This window comes from Erpetoichthys calabaricus, chromosome 1 (assembly GCF_900747795.2).
Source record: "Erpetoichthys calabaricus chromosome 1, fErpCal1.3, whole genome shotgun sequence".
Taxonomy (NCBI): Eukaryota; Metazoa; Chordata; class Cladistia; order Polypteriformes; family Polypteridae; genus Erpetoichthys; species Erpetoichthys calabaricus.
Window position 1 is genome coordinate 340832133 of NC_041394.2, and position 21910 is coordinate 340854042.

Below are 21910 nucleotides of genomic sequence, written 5' to 3' on the forward strand. Positions count from 1 at the left end.
GTCGACTTTTGTCAACACGAGGAATTGACAGTGGATATCAGGGGCAGAGGGTGAAAGAAAGCTGAAAATGTTGATAAAACTCACCATTACGTTATAAGCAGACCCTCTTTGCTCGGAGGACTGTTAGACTTATTGACTTGACATCGAAACTCGAGTAGTGTAGAGTCAGCACCATCTAGAATGGCATCGACATCGGGCGAGAGAGTGAAGCAAATGCACACAGCAAAATACTCTGTGCATATTATTGCTGAATCGGACTCTGACTTATCAAACTCCGATTTTGATACAAGTGATCTGGAGATCGAAAATGAAAATCAGGTGCCTGCATCAGCTGACCGGTCCCCAGCTGATTGTAGTGCTGGACACGCTCATGCAGCTGACGCACCTACGAAAATGTTCGCCCTGGGAGGACTACACAGACATCAATCTGTGGGAGACAAGCTGCCAACTGGACTTCACCAAACGTTGTGGCCTGCTGGTGAACACTACAGATTACCGGCCAGTCGACTACTTCAAGCCGGTGTTTCAGCTTATGAATGATGAGACAAAAGGGGTGCGTAATAGTATGTGAATATGCCTACTGTAGGGGCTACTGGAACATAAAGCAGAGTGACATTTGTCAGAAATAAGTATTTTATGTGGCGGCACGGTGGCACAGTGGGTAGTGCTGCTGCCTCGCAGTTGGGAGACCTGGGTTCGCTTCCCGGGTCCTCCCTGCGTGGAGTTTGCATGTTGTCTGCGTGGGTTTCCTCCAGGCGCTCCGGTTTCCTCCCACAGTCCAAAGACATGCAGGTTAGGTGGATTGGTGATTCTAAATTGGCCCTAGTGTGTGCTTGGTGTGTGGGTGTGTTTGTGTGTGTCCTGCGGTGGGTTGGCACCCTGCCTGGGATTGATTTCTGCCTTGTGCACTGTGTTGGCTGGGATTGGCTCCAGCAGACCCCTGTGACCTTGTGTTCGGATTCAGCGGGTTGGAAAATGGATGGATGGATGGAAGTATTTTATGTTGATTTATGCAGGAAACCTTTGCTTTGTGTGGTTTTTTATTTTTTTGGAAAAAAATTCAGCTCTAGGACAAAAGGAAGAAAAAATAAACGTAAATAAATCAACATATTCCTGAATGGCACACAATGATCTAATCAACCATGGCCACTGAACCTGCTTTTAGTATACAACTCACAAACCCCGAGCCTATTAACTCGCCCTTTGTTGTTGCCATTCTTGTGCCACATTAGTTAATTTCTTGTCAACATTCCCAACTATGCAGTGAAGGGAACCGCAGCGCTAATCTCACCAGTAATTCTGTCCACTCTCCTCCTTTCTTAAACGTGTCTTTGCTTGCGAGTCCTCTCAGTTTGATCGTTTCACTGGTTGTGACAGGGAAGGTGGTGTTGTGGGGAACATTTCTGTGCTATAGAAAAAAATGGCTTCTCTCCAGTGTGGATTCTTTTGTGGGTGTTAAGACAACACCTGTCACTGAACTGTTTGCCACACTCTATACAGCAATATGGCTTTTCACCAGTGTGCATTCTAGTGTGGATGTCAAAACCAATTTTTTTGCCGGAATTGTTTGCCACACTCTGTACAGCAATACTGCTTCTCTCCTGTGTGAACTTTTTTGTGGGTCTGAAGATAGTCAGAGAGTTGTTCCTATAGTAAGCCACTTTGGTGTCATCTATCGGTGCTGCATTGATTGTAACACATTTACTGTATACACTCAGTCATATCCCACTGCAGTGCTGTACTTTGTTTAAAACAAAAGTTTGGTATTGGCGTCTGCACCAGTGCTCTAAGCATGGATTCTCAGGCCATTTCATTTCCTTTGTGTGTATTCAATGTCTCTCCAGAGGGAATTCTTTTGTCAGCATTGGAGATTATGATGGTGACAAAATCATTTGCCACATTTCAAAAAGCAATATGCTTCTCTTAAGTGTGAATTCGAGTATGGCACTGAAGACTCCTCCTGTGACAGAATTGTTTGCCACACTCCGAACAGCAATACGGCTTCTCTCCAGTGTGAATTCTCATGTGGCTCTGAAAGGTACTCTTTTCACGGAATGGTTTACCACATTCTGAACAAGAATATGGCTTCTCTCCAGTGTGAATTCGTTTGTGTCTCCGCAGAGTGTTCTTGTGACAGAACTGTTTACCACACTCTGTACAGCAATATGGCTTCTCTCCCGTGTGAATTCTTTTGTGGCTCTGAAGATGACTCCAGTCACAGAACTGTTTGCCACATTCACTACAGCAATATGGCTTCTCTCCTGTGTGAATTCTTGTGTGGCACTGAAAGCTCCTCTTGTGACAGAACTGTTTGCCACATTCCAAACAGCCATATGGTTTTTCTCCAGTGTGGATTCTAGTGTGGATCTCAAAACTACCCTTATCACGGAATTGCTTGCCACATTCCGAACAGCAATATGGCTTCTCCCCAGTGTGAATTCTTTTGTGCCTGTGCAGCGTACTCTTGTGAGAGAACTGTCTTCCACAATCCGAACAGCAAAATGGCTTCTCTCCCGTGTGGATTCTTTTGTGGCTCAGAAGATGACTCCTGTCACAGAATTGTTTGCCACACTCTGTACAGCAAAATGGCTTCTCTCCGGAGTGAATTCTTTTGTGGGTCTGAAGAGACTTCCTGGAATAGAATTGTCTGCCACATTCCAAACAGCAATACGGCTTCTCTCCAGTGTGGATTATTTTGTGACTCTGCAGGTGGCTTTTTCTTGAAAACTCTTTGCCACATTCCAAACAGCAAAAAGGCTTCTCTCCAGTGTGAATTCTTAGATGGCTCTGAAGATCACTTCTGCGATAGAATTGTTTGCCACATTCAGAACAACAGTGAGGTTTGTCTCCTGTATAAAATTTAAAAGGAAAAATAGTGAGCTGAAAGTAAGCTTTTAATTACATAAATGCTGATGGAAATTAGGAAAACCCTTGTAGAAACATAAGCAATTGTAAAACTTAAGTTGCACATGGAAAGACAAACAACTTATTAATTTTTCCTTCTGTATTACAATAACTCACCACATGAGCACAACGACTGGAGCCAAGAAGTGAAAATAAGTAAAACTAAACAGAACACGTATGAGAGACTCAACTGACAACAGTAACATTCACATTTTGTTAACTACATTACAGAACTGCTTCATCATTGTGTCATAATAGTCTTAATATATTATTCAAAGTTATATGTTGTTTTTATTTTATTAAATTACAGTGATCCCTCGCTATATCGCGCTTCGCCTTTCGTGGCTTCACTCTATCGCGGATTTTATATGTAAGCATATTTAAATATATATCGCGGATTTTTCGCTGGTTCGCGGATTTCTGAGGACAATGGGTCTTTTAATTTCTGGTACATGCTTCCTCAGTTGGTTTGCCCAGTTGATTTCATACAAGGGACGCTATTGGCAGATGGCTGAGAAGCTACCCAGCTTACTTTTCTCTTTCTCTCTCTCTTGCGCTTTCACTGATCCTGACGTAGGGGGTGTGAGCAGGGGGGCTGTTCGAACACCTAAATGATACGGACGCTTCTCTAAAAATGCTGAAAGATTATCTTCACGTTGCTACCTTCTGTGTGCAGCTGCTTAGTGAAGCTTCCCATACTTAAAAGCTCGAAGGGCACGTATTGATTTTTGCATGTTTGTTTTTCTCTATCTCTCTCTCTCTCTCTCTCTTTGCTCCTGACGGAGGGGGTGTGAGCTGCCGCCTTCAACAGCTTTGTGCCGCGGTGCTTCGCATACAGCCCTATTGATTTGTTTGCTTTCTCTATGATAGTCTCTGCTCCTGACAAGCACTCCTTTGAAGAGGAAGATATGTTTGCATTCTTTTAATTGTGAGACAGAACTGTCATCTCTGTCTTGTCATGGAGCACAGTTTAAACTTTTGAAAAAGAGACAAATGTTTGTCTGCAGTGTTTGAATAACGTTCCTGTCTCTCTACAACCTCCTGTGTTTCTGCGCAAATCTGTGACCCAAGCATGACAATATAAAAATAACCATATAAACATATGGTTTCTACTTCGCGGATTTTCTTATTTCGCGGGTGGCTCTGGAACGCAACCCCCGCGATAGAGGAGGGATTACTGTAACTGAGAGAAAAAGTGATAATGCATATGGACAATGCATGACCAGCAAGGAAATCCAACGACACTTCACCACCCAGGCTAAAATCATTCAGGTCATTCCTTCCAACCACATCCATCCATATATCTCTGTCTCTCCAAAATGACTGTTGACATCTACTAGTAGGCCTACATGGCCTATAGATGGTATCCATTCATGTACTGAATCCAAATTCTCCAAAAAGGCCATATACTCTGAACAGTGTTCACGCAAACAAGGGTGAAAGTTCTCCTATTGAAAGTTTGGTGACACAACTTTCTAATGCACTAGAGGAAACTCACATTATAGGCATGCAACCAAAGTGAGCATCCAGCTGAGGCCTACAGAGTACCCACACACCCACCTCCACAAAGTCAAATTCAGACTAAAAGTGAGTTCACATTTGATCGGAGAAGTGTGTTTCTGAGCCATTGTTGTGTGCAGAGAGGAGTCCTACTAAATCGTGTCAGTATTCCCAGCCCCTTCGAAGAGCTGGAGCTCCTCATTCACACCAGATAAGCAACGAGAACTACAGCAGTTTATTTCTTGTATATCCCAAAATCACACAAGGAGTGCAGTTTTTCATTTTTTCCCCCAAAAATAAACTTTGTTCAATACTTGGCACATTCGCGAATGCCTTAATGAGTTTTAACAGGCCCTGTTTATTGACAGCTCCACCGCCTTGGAACTTACAGGTGTTACAGGTGTGCCAGAACCCAACTTTCATAGTCAAGGTCTAGTATACACAGGCAGATCCTACTCTTGCTCATACCCAAACTGTTACTTCATTCAACTCTCGTCCTCTACCTTGAGAGCCCACATGGTGGCTCTACTTCTCTTTGTCAGACTATGGTCTACATGGACCATCAGATGCTCACCATTGATAACCATTCACAAGCCCAGTAATCCTGTCCTTACCAAGGCTCTTGTTTGTTTGAGCTGTAACTGTCATGAGGCCATTCATGGACTGTTCTATGTCTGATACCTCCTCTTAGACAAGTTAATCAATGGATGACCAGTCAGGAGTAGCAATGTACGATAATCTGATTTCCATTTGAGATAACTTAATTTTCAAATTTCAAGCACTTTGATTTTCAGTGTCCTGTCCATTATAAAGTGCTATTTGCAGAGTCTGACATTTTGTGTTAATTTTTTCTTTTCTATTTTTCCAAATCTATCTATTGGAATGCAAATGCATGGCATTTGAAAATACAGTACCTGTGGGCAGGTACAACTAGACATGGTCACAAAACCATAATAATGTAGAAGGAAAAATTCTGACATCTGTACAATGCATTTAAATATACTTTCTGGACAGATTTTAAACAACTTTAAAAAGTATTAAAGAATATGTGCATAATTGTGTGCACAACAATGCACATATTATTTTACAAATAAGTAACAAGTTTGCAGAGGATACCAACTCAGTGGATTGGCAGATAATCGTGAATCCATTGACTCATTACAGAGGGACTTGGACAGCATTCAGGCTTAGGCAGATTTGCGGCAGATGAAATTTAATGTCACTAAATGTAAAGTATTACACATAAGAAGTAAAAATGTTAGGTTTGAATACACAATGGGTGGTCGGAAAAGTCGAGGATTTAGGAGTCATAGTGGACTCTAAGCTATCGACTTCCCGACAGAGAAGGCTAACAGAATGTCAGGTTATATAGCGCCTTGATGTGTGGAGTACAAGTCACAGGAGGTTCTGCTCAAGCTTTATAACACACTGGTGAGGCCTCATCTGGAGTCCTGTGTGCAGTTTTGGTCTCCAGTCTACAAAAAGAAGGACATAGCAGCACTAGAGAAGGTACAGAGAAGAGCGACTAGGCTGATTCCAGGGCTACAGGGGATGAATCATGAGGAAAGATTAAACTGTAAAGGCTCAGCTGTTTTAAAGAGAAGATTAAGAGGTGACATGACTGAAGTGTTTAAAATTATGACAGGAATTAGTCCAGTGGATTGAGACAGCAAGTTTAACATGAATTCATCAACAGTTGGAAACTTGTTAAGGGTAAATTTCATACAAACATTAGGAAGTGTTAGAGTGATAGACACTTGGAGTAAGGGACCAAGCAGTGTTGTAGACAGTAAGACTTTAGGGACTTTCAAAACTGAACTTGATATTATTTTAGAATAAAGTGGATAGGACTGGCGAGCTTTGTTGGGCTGAGTGGCCTGTTCTCGTCCAGATTGTTCTCATGTTCTAATGTATACCTTTCATTGTCATGTCTATCACCCCACATACACAACAATAAACACATAACCACATCACTAGTACACAAGCCTTAACGATCCTGGTTGAAAGTCGTTAGTATGAAAGTTTCTCAAAAACGTTAATATTAAGTGAGCTGCAGAAGATGAGTAATCACTAACAGTCATAAAGAAGTGAAATGTTTTGCTTTGTCGTAATATAAATTACTAGAATTGATTAAAGGGCAGCTTCTTTTTTATTCAATCTTGCCGCTTCTGACAACACACAGTTCCTGGACTTTCTTATGGATTAACAATACCAGCTTTAAAACATACAGCCATCCCTTGCTTTTCGAGGGGAATAAAACCAGTTTCTTCCTTCAACCTACACAAAAGCAGCACTATACAGATCAAATCAATGTATCAAATGTAATATAGGCCATGGAGCAGAATAAAGCACTGGCCTTGACATCATAGGTATTGGTGCACTTAATGAAGATCTCCATAGCGGTCACCTTTGCCACTTACACTGATGGGCAAAACACCACTGGACATGAGCTGCTGTGCTGTAAAGTCAGGGTGTTGATGAGCCCTAGTGAAGTGTGTTTGCAGTGATTTAGTCATTCTACAGTTGATAATATTACCAACTAGATGAAATACCCAGTGTTGCCCAGGAGGAAAATAAAATGTAGTAGTTTGAGAAAAAAAAAAAAAAACACAACTTTGTTAATTTATTTTTCTTTTTAAACAATAAGGACTCACTAATGTTCTTGTCTTGCGGTCTTGTATGTATGTTGTCATCCAGTTGACGCTCGGAACCGGCCAACTCTATGTAAATTTGAAAAGCAACAGGGGCGCGGTGTTCGCTCAAACATAAAGAATGCTGGCAGTCACGTCCAGTTCGCCCTCTGGTGGTCGTTCTGAGTATCAACTGGATGATAACATGAATACAAGACTACAAGACCCTATCCTACACAGATGTATTTTTAGTCGATCAATGAGAAACGTGTACCAAGTTTCATGAAAATCGCTCCAGCAGTTTGGACGTGATGCGGGAACATACATACATACATGCATACATTTATGTTTTTAGCTGAAAACATGTAGTTTTGGTTTTGGCTTGATCATTGAGAATTACTTGTGTTCTGTTTTGTGTGTTTTATTAACCCCATGTTTTCACTCCCACTGCATACCCAACTTAACTCTTTTAGGGCGGATGTCGACTTTTGTCGACAGGAGGGGTTGAGGGCGAATGTTGACAAAAGTCGACATCCAGGGATAGAGGGCGACAATCAGCTGTTAATGGCGACAAAACTCACTGTCACATCGCAGGCATTCCCTCTGTGCTTGGAGGAATGCTAGACTCGTTGACTCGGCAACTAATCCTTGCGTGTGCATAAGTTGCGAAATGTAAACAATGGCAAGATGGCATCGACATGTCACAAGGGAGCGAAGCGATTGCAGAAAAGAAAACACTCGGCAGACAATGTTTTGAGCATTATCGCGGAGTCGGACTCTGATTTTTCAGAATCGGATTTTATTGACAGTGATCAGGAGATCGAACAAGAGAGTGAGAAGCCGGCATCAGCTAATCGGACACCAGCCGATGCCGCGCCAGCTGATCCGCTGCCAGCTGAGTGCATTCGCGCAGCTGATGCATCTATGGCAAGGTTCGCGTGGGAGGAATACACAGACATTGATCCGTGGGAGTCGAACTGGCTACCAGACTTCACAAGACGGCATGGCTTGCTGTTGGACACGACAGATCACCAGCTGCTGAACTACTTCAGGCTGCTCTCTCCTGATGCTGCTTTTCAGCTCCTGTCAGACGAGACAAACAGGTAGGCAGAGAAATTTTTTGAATCGCGGGCTGCGCTTGCATCGCATTCTCATTTTTCAAAGTGGAAACCCACAACAAAAGACGAGATGAAGCGCGCTGTGGCATTACAAATAGAGATGGAACAGAGCTGGTGATATAACTTCAGGGAGCATTGGTCCAAACGTGCTTTGTCCCCTGGTGGCTTTGGAAAGGTTATGCAGCGTGATAATAGGTACATGATGCTGCAAAGTTTTATTCATATCTGTAATAAACAGAAGCAAATCCCATGGGGTGAGCCAGGCTATAACGTCATGCATAAAGTTCAGCCCCTGCTTGACATTGTGCAATCTACATAGAAACAATTTTATCAGCCTGGCTGTGATTTGTCTGTGTATGAATCTATGACAAAATAAAAGGGACACCTTTTTTTCTGCAAATATATGCCAGACAAGCCCACAAAGTATGGCATAAAGGATTTTGTACTGGCAGAAGCAAACACTGGTTTCTGCCTGAAAGTAATTACATATACTGTACAGGAAAGTATTTCTTTCAAAGAGAGAACTGTCCCTTGACAAGTCAGGTTGTGCTGGAGCTGCTTCAGGGCTATGAACATTTGGGTCATGTTGTGTACATTTGGACAATTTTTATACATGCCCAGAATTGTTCATGGAGCTACAGAGCAGAGGAATTGGAGCTTGTGGCACAGTAAGGGTGAACAGGAGACACAGGCCTTCACAGTTGAAGCCAGACAGGCTGAAGATGAAAAGAGGTGACAATACGGTTTTCATGCGGGCGGATAACTTGGTAGCAGTGGCATGGCACGATGGCAAACTGGTGACTTGTCTCTCTACAGTACACACTAACAATATATGTGAGAAAGTGCAGCAACAGACAATTGAAAAGTAGGCACCAAAGCAACACGTATTGTAAGGAGTGCAATGTGGCAATGACTGGAATTGGCTGCTTTGAGCGAGATCAGACTTTGCTGTGTAAAATGTATGTGATATGTATGTGAAATCATAGAGTATGCAGGCTCATACAACATGCAAGACAGTAACATTTGTCAAAAGGAAATTTTTTTGTTGATTTCAATTGCTTTGTGTTCTTTTTTAAAAAAAAAGTTAGTTTTTGGAAAAATATTCAGCCCTGGGAGAAAAGAAACAAAAACAAAAATTAGCCCTAAAAGAGTTAACTGGAAGGGGGTCTCTCTCTCTCTCTCTCAGAATTGCCCTTCCCAAGATGTCTTCCCTTTCCCCCCCCGGAACATGCCCCACCCCCCCCACCCCCCCATTTACAAGGTATTTCTTGAGGTTGGTTTCTTAATTGTCTTCTTAAAGAGTCAAAGCTTGGGTGCTGTCAAAACACTGGGCCTGGTAAAGTCCACAACTGCACTCCTTGTGTGATTTTGGGCTAAAATAATATACTTGTAATAATAATGCTATAACAGGTCCATAATGGTGACATTTAAATACAGTACATAGATATGACAACTGCATCCTTTCATTATATGTACCGTATTTTTCGCACCATAAGACGGACTTTTTTTTCCCCAAAAGAAGGTTGGAAATGTCTGTGCGTCTTATGGAGCGAATATTGCGTCACAGACCATGATGTGTATGTATTACCTGACAAAAGTCGACATCCAGTGGTAAAGGGCGACAAAACTCACTGTTATGTTACAGGCATACCCTCTGTGCTTGGAAGAACGTTAGACTCATTGACTCGGCATCTAATCCTTGCGTGTGCGTGAGTTGCGAAATGTAAACAAATGTAAACAAAGGCAAGATGGCATCGACATCTCACGAGGGAGCGAAGCGAGTGCAGAAAACAAAATACTCAGCAGATGATGTTTTGCGCATTATCACTGAGTCAGACTCCGATTTTTCAGAATCTGATTTTGTTGAGAGTGATCAGGAGATCGAACAAGAGAGTGAGGAACTGGCATCAGCTGATCGGGACACCAGCCGATGCCGCCCCAGCTGAGCGCATTCGTGCAGCCGATGCACCTATGGCAAGGTTCGTGTGGGAGGAATACCTAGCCATTGATCCGTGGGAGCCAAACTGGCTACCGGACTTCACAAGACAGTATGGCTTGCTGTTGGACTTGACAGATTACCAGCCGCTGGACTACTTCAGGCTGCTCTCTCCTGATGCTGCTTTTCAGCTACTGTCAGACGAGACAAACAGGTATGCAGAGCAATTTTTTGAATCGAGGGCTGTGCTTGCACCGTATTCTCGTTTTTCAAAGTGTAAACCCACAACAAAACACGAGATTAAGGGCTTTGTGGCATTACAAATAGAGATGGGACTAGACTGGCGATATAACTTCAGGGAGCATTGGTCCAAACGTGCTTTGTCCCCTGGTGGCTTTGGACAGGTTATGCCGCGTGATGATAGGTACGTGCTCCTGCAAAGTGATTGTGAGCAATTGAGCTTCATAAATTCCGACACTAGCGAGGAGGAGTTCTTGGGGTTTCCATAAAACTAGAAGAGTGCTTGAACCTTAAAGTCTCTCCTTATTTGTTAATGACAGTGATGATGTTTCTTAATACCGCTGATGAATTTACATGGTTGAAATATTATTCTGCTATATTTTATTAAACATATTAGTGCACCATTTAGTTCAGAATATTTTTTTTCTTGTTTTCCTCCTCTAAACCTAGGTGCGTCTAATGGTCAGGTGTGTCTTATGGTGCAAAAAATACGGTATTTCATGTACGCACACATTAGAAATAGAAAGCACTCATTAATCATGAGGCAGTAGTTTGTTCAAAAACTGAATTTCCATGGAAAGTCAGAGATTCTTTTCAGTGAGTTTGAGTTTTGCAATTCTGAAATTGCATGGGAAATTAATTTTGGTGTCAATTTCACAAAACTGCAAGCAGGAGGATACTCTGCTGTTTCACTCATCCCTAACAAGAAGAATTTAAAATCACAATCAAGATTATAGTCAAAAATACTATAAATAGATAATATTTTCTCAAACAATCATATGGCCTCGGCCTGGAATATAAGTCTCCAGACATCGCTCTGGGGGTCACACAGCCCACCCTACCCAAGCCAGGCCTAGGAGGTATAGCTGGAAAGGAAACACATTAAAAGTTAATCTCAACACTGCAGGTAAACCACAACGGCCAAATTTCATTTTTCCACTGACCCAATTTTAATTTTATTAAATTGATAATGGGCGGCATGGTGGTGCAGTGGTAGCGCTGCTGCCTCGCAGTAAGGAGACCCGGGTTTGCTTCCTGCGTGGAGTTTGTATGTTCTCCCAGTATCTGCATGGGTTTCCTCCGGGTGCTCCAGTTTCCTCCCACAGTCCAAAGACATGCAGGTTAGGTGCATTGGCGATTCTAAATTGTCCCTAGTGTGTGCTTGGTGTGTGTGCCCTGCGGTGGGCTGGCATCCTGCCCGGGATTTGTTTCCTGGCTGGGACTGGCTCCAGCCTGAAGCAAATTGGCTCCCATTACCCTGTAGTTAGGATATAGCGGGTTGGACAATGGATGGATGGAATTGATAGGATAGATCAGCGTTACATGATAACTCAATGAACAAGAATAACAAGGTGATCTCTAAATTGCACCAGTGAGAGCTACCACAAGACAGGGCACTTGTGTGAAAATCTCTAGTACAAAGCTTGAAGTTTCACATTTTCCAAACCTCATAGAAGCCAATTGGCTTTGGGGGGTTTGTGTAAATTAAGAGGTCTCCACTTCTTGTGACCGCTTTGCAATAAAATGTAGAAAGACTCTCCGCAGATACAGGTCTTAATGAGTTTATGTTACAGGAGGGAATAAAACCATGAGAAACCCTCCCATACACCAACCATCAATTATATATACAGTGATACCTTGAGATACGAGTTTAATTCGTTCTGTGACCGAGCTCATAAGTCAAAATGCTCGTATCTCAAATCAATTTTCCCCATTGAAATTAATTGAAATGAAATTAATTCGTGCCAGCCCCCAAAAAACCATCCCAATTTTTTGTTAAACGTTTTCAACATAAGAAAAATGTATTTATAATGAACGAATATTGTATACAAACAAAATAAAACCTAATACATAAAAGAGAATCTCAAGAAATAAGCAGATGTTGGCGAAGCTGATTAGCGTATTGTAATGTTTTTGTTTCACTTCACTTTTGCTTAATTTAATTTTCTTCACTAGTTTTTTTCTTTTTTGCCACGCTTTCGTCACTTTCATTCGCAAGGCGTTTCAATAGAAACCTGTCCAAGGAGCTTTGTTTAGTCCTCCCCTTTAGAATGTTTCTGAAATGAGTTAGGCAAGTGTCATTAAATAGCGTCGCTGCAAGTTCAGTTTCTTTTCAATAAAGTCAGGCGTTAGGCAAGTGTCATTAAATAGAGCCACTGTATGATCAGTTGTAATTTTTTCAGGGTGTTTCTTTTAAGTTCAGAACTTTTTCCCACATTGCAAACACTTCCTTTATCTCACTTTAAGAGATAACCTCCTCTGCGATACCGATCTCCTTCAGAACCTCCGCATGTTGCTGCGTATGTAGTTCCGTCAACTCCTCTGTCGTCAGTTCCTTGGAATGTGCGTGGACAAGCTCTTTGATGGCTTGTATTTCGAATTTTGGCTCGTAAAAATTGACCTAGTGACGGCTCGTATCTCAAAAAACTTGTACGTTGGGGCACTCGTATCTCAAGGTACCACTGTATGGTTATATTAGTAAAAACATATCTAAAGAAATATAATACAGACTAAACTAATAATAATTTGCAAGAACTGCAGAAGGAAGAAAAATATTTCTTAAATTCTCCCAAAAGAATAAAAAAATTAGCCAAAGGTACTTCAATAAAAGAGGAATTAACAAAAACTAAACAGGAAGGAATAATCTCTTCACTAACAAAGATTAAATAACAATTGCATGTTATTAGTTTAAGATGACTGTGTGTGTCTGTTAAAGGGACTGCACTATTATGAGAAATTAATGCAGAAATTCAGGGAATTTCAAACAATTCACCAGCTGTTCCTTACAATTCTACTTTTGTGTAAGACTTTATACTGAGGACAGGCTTGGAGTGTTTGAACAAATTTACAGCTACAATGTGAGAGCAGCAAGTTGCTAAACCGTACAACATTACAGAGATGAACTCTCAAAGGACATTAAACACACAATGTAACACACCCCTTTAACTCCATTTCAGTGTTTCTCATAAAAAAGTACAAGACCTCCCTTTCAGGCCCATAATCCCCCAACCCTAAAACTTATTTCTCACTTACTTTTTTCGGCCTGTTTTGTAGTTGGCGGCTCATCTTCCTGAATTCTAATGGATGAAGGGTCTTCAGTCCTCTTTGTGTCAGGCTGTGACGATTCAGACTTCACAAGGACAGATGGCTCTGATGATGCACAGGGTCTGCTGTGAGAGGAGACTAACCCGGTCACTGCTCCATCTTCACCCCCACACTGATGGTCCTCTTCCTTGACATTCTGCACACTTTTAGAAATGTTTGTCTCAATGCTGACAGATGTCTCTTCAGCCTCTTCTTTAATGTTCACTAACCCTGTCTCACAGTCCTGCTCCTCCTCCTCCTTAATGCAGAGACTCTCCTGTTGAGGGTGGATGCACTCCCACTCACACTCCTCCTTCTTAATACTTACAGCCATTACTTCTCTGGGATTTATGGCAGCCTCATAAGTCTCCTTTTTTATATCCATTTAGATGTAATCTGAACAGCAGCTTTTTCTATTTCTCTGTGGAAAAAAAAGGAAAAGGATTTAATTCAATCAAAAGTGCAAAAGTCAGATGTAACAACATTTGCATTTCATTTCACAGTTAAGGTTCACATCAATCAGGCATTTAAAAACACATTAACAGTAACTCATCAGTCTTCATATCAAATATTCAGATGGCAAACACAATTGAGTGAAGGTCCAATAGACTGGAGGAGAAGACCACCTCACACAGCTGGGGGTCAGCAGTATTCTCTTATTCATTTTCCTCTTCATCTTTTCCCACTTCTATGCGATGTTGATGTGTTTGATCAGCCGTCTCCAAACAGCTCAGTCCTAAGCCCCCGACCCCCCCTCAGTCAGACCCCTTTCCTTCACATCATCTTTTACTTTATCCATCCACCTCTGCTTTGGCCTCCTTCATCTTTCTCTTTGCCTTTACTTCAGATTCCATCACTCTTTCGCCCATATATTCATGGTTTCTCCTCATCACATGTCTGTACCACTTCAACCTCCTTTCCTGTACTTTTAGCCTAAGCCCCCGACCCCCCCTCAGTCAGACCCCTTTCCTTCACATCATCTTTTACTTTATCCATCCACCTATGCTTTGGCCTCCTTCATCTTTCTCTTTGCCTTTACTTCAGATCCCATCACTCTTTCGCCCACATATTCATGGTTTCTCCTCATCACATGTCTGTACCACTTCAACCTCCTTTCCTGTACTTTTAGCCTAAGCCCCCGACCCCCCCTCAGTCAGACCCCTTTCCTTCACATCATCTTTTACTTTATCCATCCACCTATGCTTTGGCCTCCTTCATCTTTCTCTTTGCCTTTACTTCAGATCCCATCACTCTTTCGCCCACATATTCATGGTTTCTCCTCATCACATGTCTGTACCACTTCAACCTCCTTTCCTGTACTTTTAGATTTCTCTCACACTTTTGTTGTTCCTCCGATTGTCTCATTTCTTATTCTGTATTTTCAGATAACGCCACACATCCATCTCAACATTCTTATTTCTGTCACAACTAACTTCTCCTACACTTCCTTTAATGCCCACCATGTCTCAGCTCTATACATCATTTCTGGTCTTAAAAACCTCACCTTTAGCCTTCACCTTAATTATTTCATCACACAACATTCCTGATACCTTCTTCCAGGTGTTCGATCCACACTGCACTCTGTGGGTTATCTCTGCATCGGATTCTCCACTTTGGGCAAACCCTGATGCTAAATATTTAAAGTTAACCACTTTTTTTCCAATAGCTGTCCCTGTAGGCTAACCTTTGAATCCTGATTGTCATTAAACCCCAGATATTCCATCTTCTCCCAATTATCTTCATCCCTCTGTCTTTCAAAGCCCTTCTCCATTCTTCCAATGTCCTCTTCTGCTACACAACACAGTGTATGTCATCAACAAAAAACACATACTGGGTGGATTGATCTTTTATCTTATGACTCAACACATTCACAAACAAATCAAAGTGGTAAGGACTTCAAGAAAATCCCTGGTGCAGACCTCCTCTAACTGTCTGTTATCCCAGCACAATTCAGGGACCCAAACAGTACGTCTGCGTTTAATTCAAGTAGTGAATACTGTTGATCTTAATGATGGAATCAGTCCCATCAGCAGTATTCACTACTTGGATGAAAAACAGTCATACTGTTTGGATCCCAGAATTGTGTTTTAAATTATGTTGAGAAATGTTTATACAAGGAGGGCCTTGGGATTGTGGTAAGAAAAAGACGCATATAAGGGATGTATGGGAGAGAGATTGGGGGTGGGGTGGGGTGGCTAGGATAAAAGAGCACACAGCCTGCAACAGAAGATGACAAGAAGCTGAAATTAAGGGTCTGCTAAATTAAGTTGACACATGTCACTCATAAGGCTTACTTTCTACTTACTTGGCATAGGTTGGACAAAAACCTTGGCATGGTAACTGATAGAGAAACAAAAAATATTAAAATGGAGCCACTCCCCCAGTTACCTCCTGAGCCAATCGCACTGTTTAACAGTAGTAACTGATTTTAATAAACCCCTTTATTCCCCACAATACATTTCAAAGTAGGTTTATTTATTTATTTACTAGGTGGTTCGCCCCCTGCTCGCTTTGCTCGCCAATCCCCCCGGCCTGCACTACGCACCAGCTACTTTGCGTCTCTGCCGCTCAGTGAAGAGGGGGGCTGAATAAACCCCAAGGAGGCGTGGTCCTCTGAAACCCCCTCTAAAACGGTGATACAATGGGAAACAAATAGTTTTTTTTTTTTAACCTCCTCTTTGCTCGATCAGCTAGTGGCTTGCCGTCGCATAATCTGCATCTCGCATGGCGATTCGAACATTTAAAAGCCTGTACAGCAGCTGTCCTACTCTTTGCCTTTTATTTCCAGCCCCGGGCCTGGTTAAATCTCTTGTTACAAAGTCTCGTCTCGTGGGACGTGAGTTCTTGATTTCTTTTAGTTTATAATTTAAAAATGGAATAACAATCTGAAAATCTAACAAAATCACATTAAAGTTTGATAAATTCTGAAAAGAATGATACCAAACATATATATGTAGGTTTTAAAATAAGCCCAATTTCTCGATTCCTATTCGTCCTCTTCTAAACCCTTCTCCACGCTACCTGCGGCTCCTCTTCAAAACCAGTCCCGCCCACACACAGCCGAAACAGCATTTCTCAATTCCTATTCGTCGTCTTCCATGTCATGCACTATACTGGCCTGCTGAGCGTAATACATCCAACAAATACTTGAGGTGCTGCCACAGCGGTAAAGTAGCTTTACCACCTTTGCGGGAGCCACCTGTGTCTTTACAACAGCTTCTTACACAGCAAACATCAGAAGCTAAAAATTATCGTGAACACATTCAAGAATACAACTCTTCTCTAGCGTTTGCTTCCATGGGTGCACAGATAACTCAACCTCCTGGCCACGGACCATACTGTTTTAAAATACACGGGCAAATTTAATCACCAAATCTCTCCACTATACACTAACACTTCTACCTCTCCGGGATATGGACAGTTGTATGTTTTTGACACAGTGCAAGCTACTGAAGTACGCTTACAAAATAAAGCAAACTCTGCATGCTACAAAAATGTACTTCTCCAGCTAGATTCCATGCTCCTTCGCTAAATCATACAAACACATGCATGAAATCGCTCAGACCAATCCCACAGCATCTGTAAGAATGGTTTTCAAGGAAAACCCTGGGCAGGATTTACGACAATACAATGCCCCAACATGTCACACCGATGTTGCAGCAATTTTCGTCTGAGAAGATGGCAAAACGCCTGCCGAAAGGGACATTTGCATCTATCCCATAGGCAACTCCTGTAAACAGATTTCCACGCTCAATATGAATTGCAATCCTATGGTTTACCCACTTTTATTCCCTTACAGAGACATTGGCTGGCACAAAGATTTACAACATGTTCCCGATAAAAGAACCGCCAAGCTAATAAGGCTTACTCGATGCCAATTTTACGCGTACAGGTTAGCACTCAGGAATACATTTAGTATTTTGCACTCCAGGGGCAAACTATTCCAACAGTACATCGTAGATGCGTACGTTAAAACAGCGGGTGTGCGTCTCAACTATCTCAGATTACATCAACAAGATCTGCGCGTGGAACTATCAAACGCAATACAAGCAAACTCTGAAAATAACAACGTACGTGTAGGCAAAATGATTATATTACCATCCACATTTCCAGAAAGTCCAAGATACATGCAACAAAACTATCAGGATGCCATGGCCATAGTATATAAATTCGGAAAGCCTGATTTATCACTTTCACATGTAATTCTGCTTGGCTGGAAATTCTACATGCACACTGTGTCTTTCAAGAAGTATTTATTTCTTCTTGATTTCTGAATTTCTTTATCACCGTTTTCCATTCCTATTCGTCGGCTAGTATATGACATGACAACTTAGTGAAAACAAAGTATAACGATTGATTGTTATCCAGATATAAAATTTAGTAAACATTTAATAGAGTTTTCAGCCTCCATTTTATTGTCTTCAATTGTTAATTAAAAAATTGTTCTCAGAAAATTCCAGGTCCCCCCAACAACCTCCCTAAATATCACTACAACACTCTTAAATACCTATAGAACAGTTCACTAAAGATTTCTGTATAAAATAAAACAATTAACTAATAATTTAACACTTAATAGTTTCATTAGTTTGTATGTTTGTGTGAGGTACACAGGTAAGCTCAGCAATACTCTACAGTTTCACTAAATGATTCTGAATGAGCGCATGCTATAATTGAATTAAACATTGAAAACACCTCATGACTTCATGTAACAGATCGCAAAATAAAACACAGAAACAGTGAAGACACAAAAGCTTTTTAGAGGGGTGTCTGGCTGGTTGGTATTTAAAGCTGCTGATGTGATCTTTTCTGCAAACACTGGACTGGTAGGTCTGCTGTGCTACAACAGGATTATCACAGAGTGACTAGTTTTCTTTTTCTTCTTTGCAGTGTTTGTTGTCGGCTGCCATTTCCTCAGGTTTTAACTGTCCACTGGCTTTTAAACTACGGTGGCTCGTCACTTGCTGGTAACATTTGATGTTTTATTTTAGCACCACTTTCTTTTACACCTTTGGTATATGAGCATTAGTTTGGGTGTGAATTTCTGTTTGCTTCTTCCATTTGTAATTCACATCTCAACAAATCTGAATGTTTTCTTTTGCCTGTTTATATTAAGTTACTATTTTTTTTACCATATTTATTTACACTAGTGTAGCAAAATGCCCGTTTCTGTAAACGTGCATATAGTGGTAAGTCCATCTATTTCAGATATGGTGTGTCTTGTTGCCTTTGTTCATTGGTGTCTGGGGGCTACATTTAATATAGTAATAAAGAAAAAGCACAACACTTTTTAACAACAAGAGCACGAGACGTCACGATATGACCAGCTAATCCTCGACCCCAGCGCGCTCCTCACCCTCTCTGGTTTGTGGACCCGTTTAAAGGGCTTCACTGGTGGGCACTTGGCCATGTCAGCAGATGTAAATACACAAGAGCAGGTTTTCAATTTGGATTATGAATTCAGACTACAAATTATCAAGAGTTGTAACTTTTCAGATAGAGAAATTATGAATAGAGAGGGCCAGCTGTAGTAGTATGGCACATGAAGGCCAGCATATGGGGTGATAATCAGAGAGGCTTTACTTTACACAGCCTTGTCAACAGTGAGAGTCTTTATAAGAAACTTCACAGAAATCAGGAAGAAAATTTGAATCAATCAGAACAATACAATGAAAATAGCAAACAGAGAAAAAAAAAATTAATGATGGCAGACGAGAGGAGGAGCTGGAATTCTACCTCACAGATTTAAAGAGCAGTGTGACCCTCACCAGGAAAAGTGAAGAGAAGATGACAGGAGATCTAAATATCACGCATCAAAGGAGCTTTACAAATCAAACAACTATTCAAAATGTCCTCAGTTTAAGGGTTTGTACTTCTTTGACTCCATATGTTACTTGGCATGTCAGCTCACCTACTACCTCATGGGGGTCTGCTGCCGCTGTAATGGCACCTGACATATCCCATCAATAACCAGATATGCTCTTCAATGAACTGACGGCAGCCTGCATTTAACGGAGCAGATCAACACAAATATTAGCGGTGCCTCACTCAACAGCCCAACTTCATAAGAATAACTTTATTTTCTCACATTTTTCTCCCTAAATCAAAAAGAACTAAAAATATACAACCTCAATGAACATGTAGTAAAACACCCAAAAAAACAGAGCCATTGTGTACTTTTAAATAACTAAGACTAATATAATGTTCTCAAGTCTAGGCAAAAAATTGCCCCCATATAAAAATGGGAATAGCTACAGAAGAATAAGTTCTCTAACTCCCTTAGCCCAATTCATTTCTAATATGAACTGCTTGTGTCCACAGACACAACCACCATTTTCACCTCACACTTTGAAGATTAATAGAGGGTCAGAGGCATTACGAGAGGATTTATAAACACTGCAAAACTGTCTGCAAAAAGGTGCTTAATAATGGAGGACAACACTTGCAAGATACAAGTCTCAATGAGCATTTGCAGACTTTACTTGCAAGATAGGAGTTTCAATGAGCATATGAAGACTTTATTTTAATATCCACTAAAACAGAACTTGTGGAGGTAAACATTGCATAAAAACATAAAATCATGAATATTTAACTTGGTAATAAACTTCTATTAAATCCCAGCTCCTGCCAGTACGGTGACATTGGTGTGGTGGAGACCTTGTGTGCCTCAGTCATCTTCAGAGCTGTGTTGCCTGGAGATTTGTGCTCCTGACAGACTAATTTTCCTTGGATAACCTTAAGGGTGAGAGGAGGAAACCATACAACAACTCATTACTGACCTTCATTAATATTCTGATTAAATCAAAGAAACCTTCCCTTGAAAGAGCAATGCCAGGCCTGGCATTATTGCTCAATTAAGAGTGCATGGTGGCACATGCAAATGACCTGCAAAGCCTGGTTGGGCTGACCATAATAGCAGCTATCAGTTTTGGCTTTCACCTCACAATCACAGTTCAGTACAAAACAAACACAAGTAAAATCCAAGGATATGGGAAGAAACCCAGAGTACCCATACAGGACAAGAATCCACTATGGGTCATAGCAGGGTACATTCACATTTATGTCTGCTACTACAAATCAACTTAGACTTGCCAGTCTTTAAAACCTGCATGAAGAGGTAAAAACAAAACAAAACACACACAGAGTACACATGAACAATGCAAACCATAAACAGGCTGAGGTTCAAATTCATTCTGCTGGAGCCACGAGGCTGTAACACTGACCAAACATCTAAAATTAAATTCTCTAATACACATTAACGGTCATTACCGGTTTGGACTTTAACATCGAAACATAAGATTTTGCCAAATTTTATATATTTTAATGTATATACGTAACGTTTGCAAATGTATTGTCTAAATTGGATTAAAAAGGTTTCTGAATTTTAGGCCGTGTATATAAATACATATACTGTATACTAATAACGATGGCGGCCAATCCTGGCCACTTATTAACATTCAAGGTATACGTCTATAACAAAGTTAACGGAGGCATAATACCGTGGCTACACTACAATTACGAGCGGAGAACGAGAACAGAATAATTACACTACGTATCCACTCCGACTCTTTTCCAGTTTGTTCGTTTCGTTTCTTTTACTAATTAATAATAGTGCAAATGTCTGACTGACTCTTCGCTGCTATTCAGGCACCGAGAATCGAAAGAATGAAGAAATCAAGGCGCTGTGTGGAGTGGCCGCCTTTTCGTGCTCGCCGATTCGAGGGTTACGCGACTTAAGGAATACACGGAAAGGAGGAGAAGGAGGCAACCGTGTGAAGTGGAAACGGGATTTGAAAACGTGAAGCGAAACAGGGGAACAGAGACAAATGAACAGCAAAGACAGCGGGGCGCATGTGCTTTCAAGCCCGGGGATACTTTGATGGACACGAACGCGCGTCTCGCCTCTGATCATATTACTCTCAGTGGAGCGAATGAACACTCACACCCATAAAGTGTCGTACATAAGACCCGAGCACTTACCTTTTGTATTTCAGTGATGGGTTTTTCTAAAGTCATTCACAGTCCAAGGTCACTTGCAAACATTCGATAACATGCCAAATCTTCTTGTGCACAGCCGGTCAGTGCGAGGTTGCTCATGTCTTCAGCTTCCGTCACTTCGGATGACGTCACTCAGCACGCCTTTAAAATGACGATCATGCGCCGTGAAGCTTCACCAAGCTCCTGCATACGTGAGGTGGTGGCCATAGCTGCTTTATTAGAACAATCGGACCATTCGTTTAAGGGTTTATCTGCTTATTCTATATGGTGCTTGTTTCAGAACTGATTTTTCTATATACGTTTATTATATTGCGGAGAAACTAAACAGTGTGACAATGCAATCGAACAGTTTATAAAAGCGGTTATTAAATCTAAGAAAATAAAGACGCTTGAAACTTATACTGGGGCTTCAATTAATATAAACGCTTAAGAAAGAGCGGATTTTCTGGCTTAAAGTACAATAAAACGTTCACATAGACTACTCTTTTATAGTCACTTTACAA

The 21910-nt window shown here is 41.3% G+C and overlaps 1 protein-coding gene across 1 annotated transcript; it reads right to left on the bottom strand.

Moving 5' to 3' along the window:
* Window positions 1–1528: 1528 nt before the first annotated feature.
* LOC114667468 (zinc finger protein OZF-like) lies at window positions 1529–21683 on the bottom strand. The gene is made up of 3 exons (XM_028822779.2): window positions 21390–21683; window positions 13362–13833; window positions 1529–2849 (listed from the first exon to the last, which is right to left on the bottom strand). The coding sequence occupies exons 2-3, from the start codon at window positions 13795–13797 to the stop codon at window positions 1924–1926; spliced, it is 1362 nt and encodes a 453-aa protein (XP_028678612.1). The 5' UTR covers window positions 13798–13833; window positions 21390–21683; the 3' UTR covers window positions 1529–1923.
* Window positions 21684–21910: the final 227 nt, after the last annotated feature.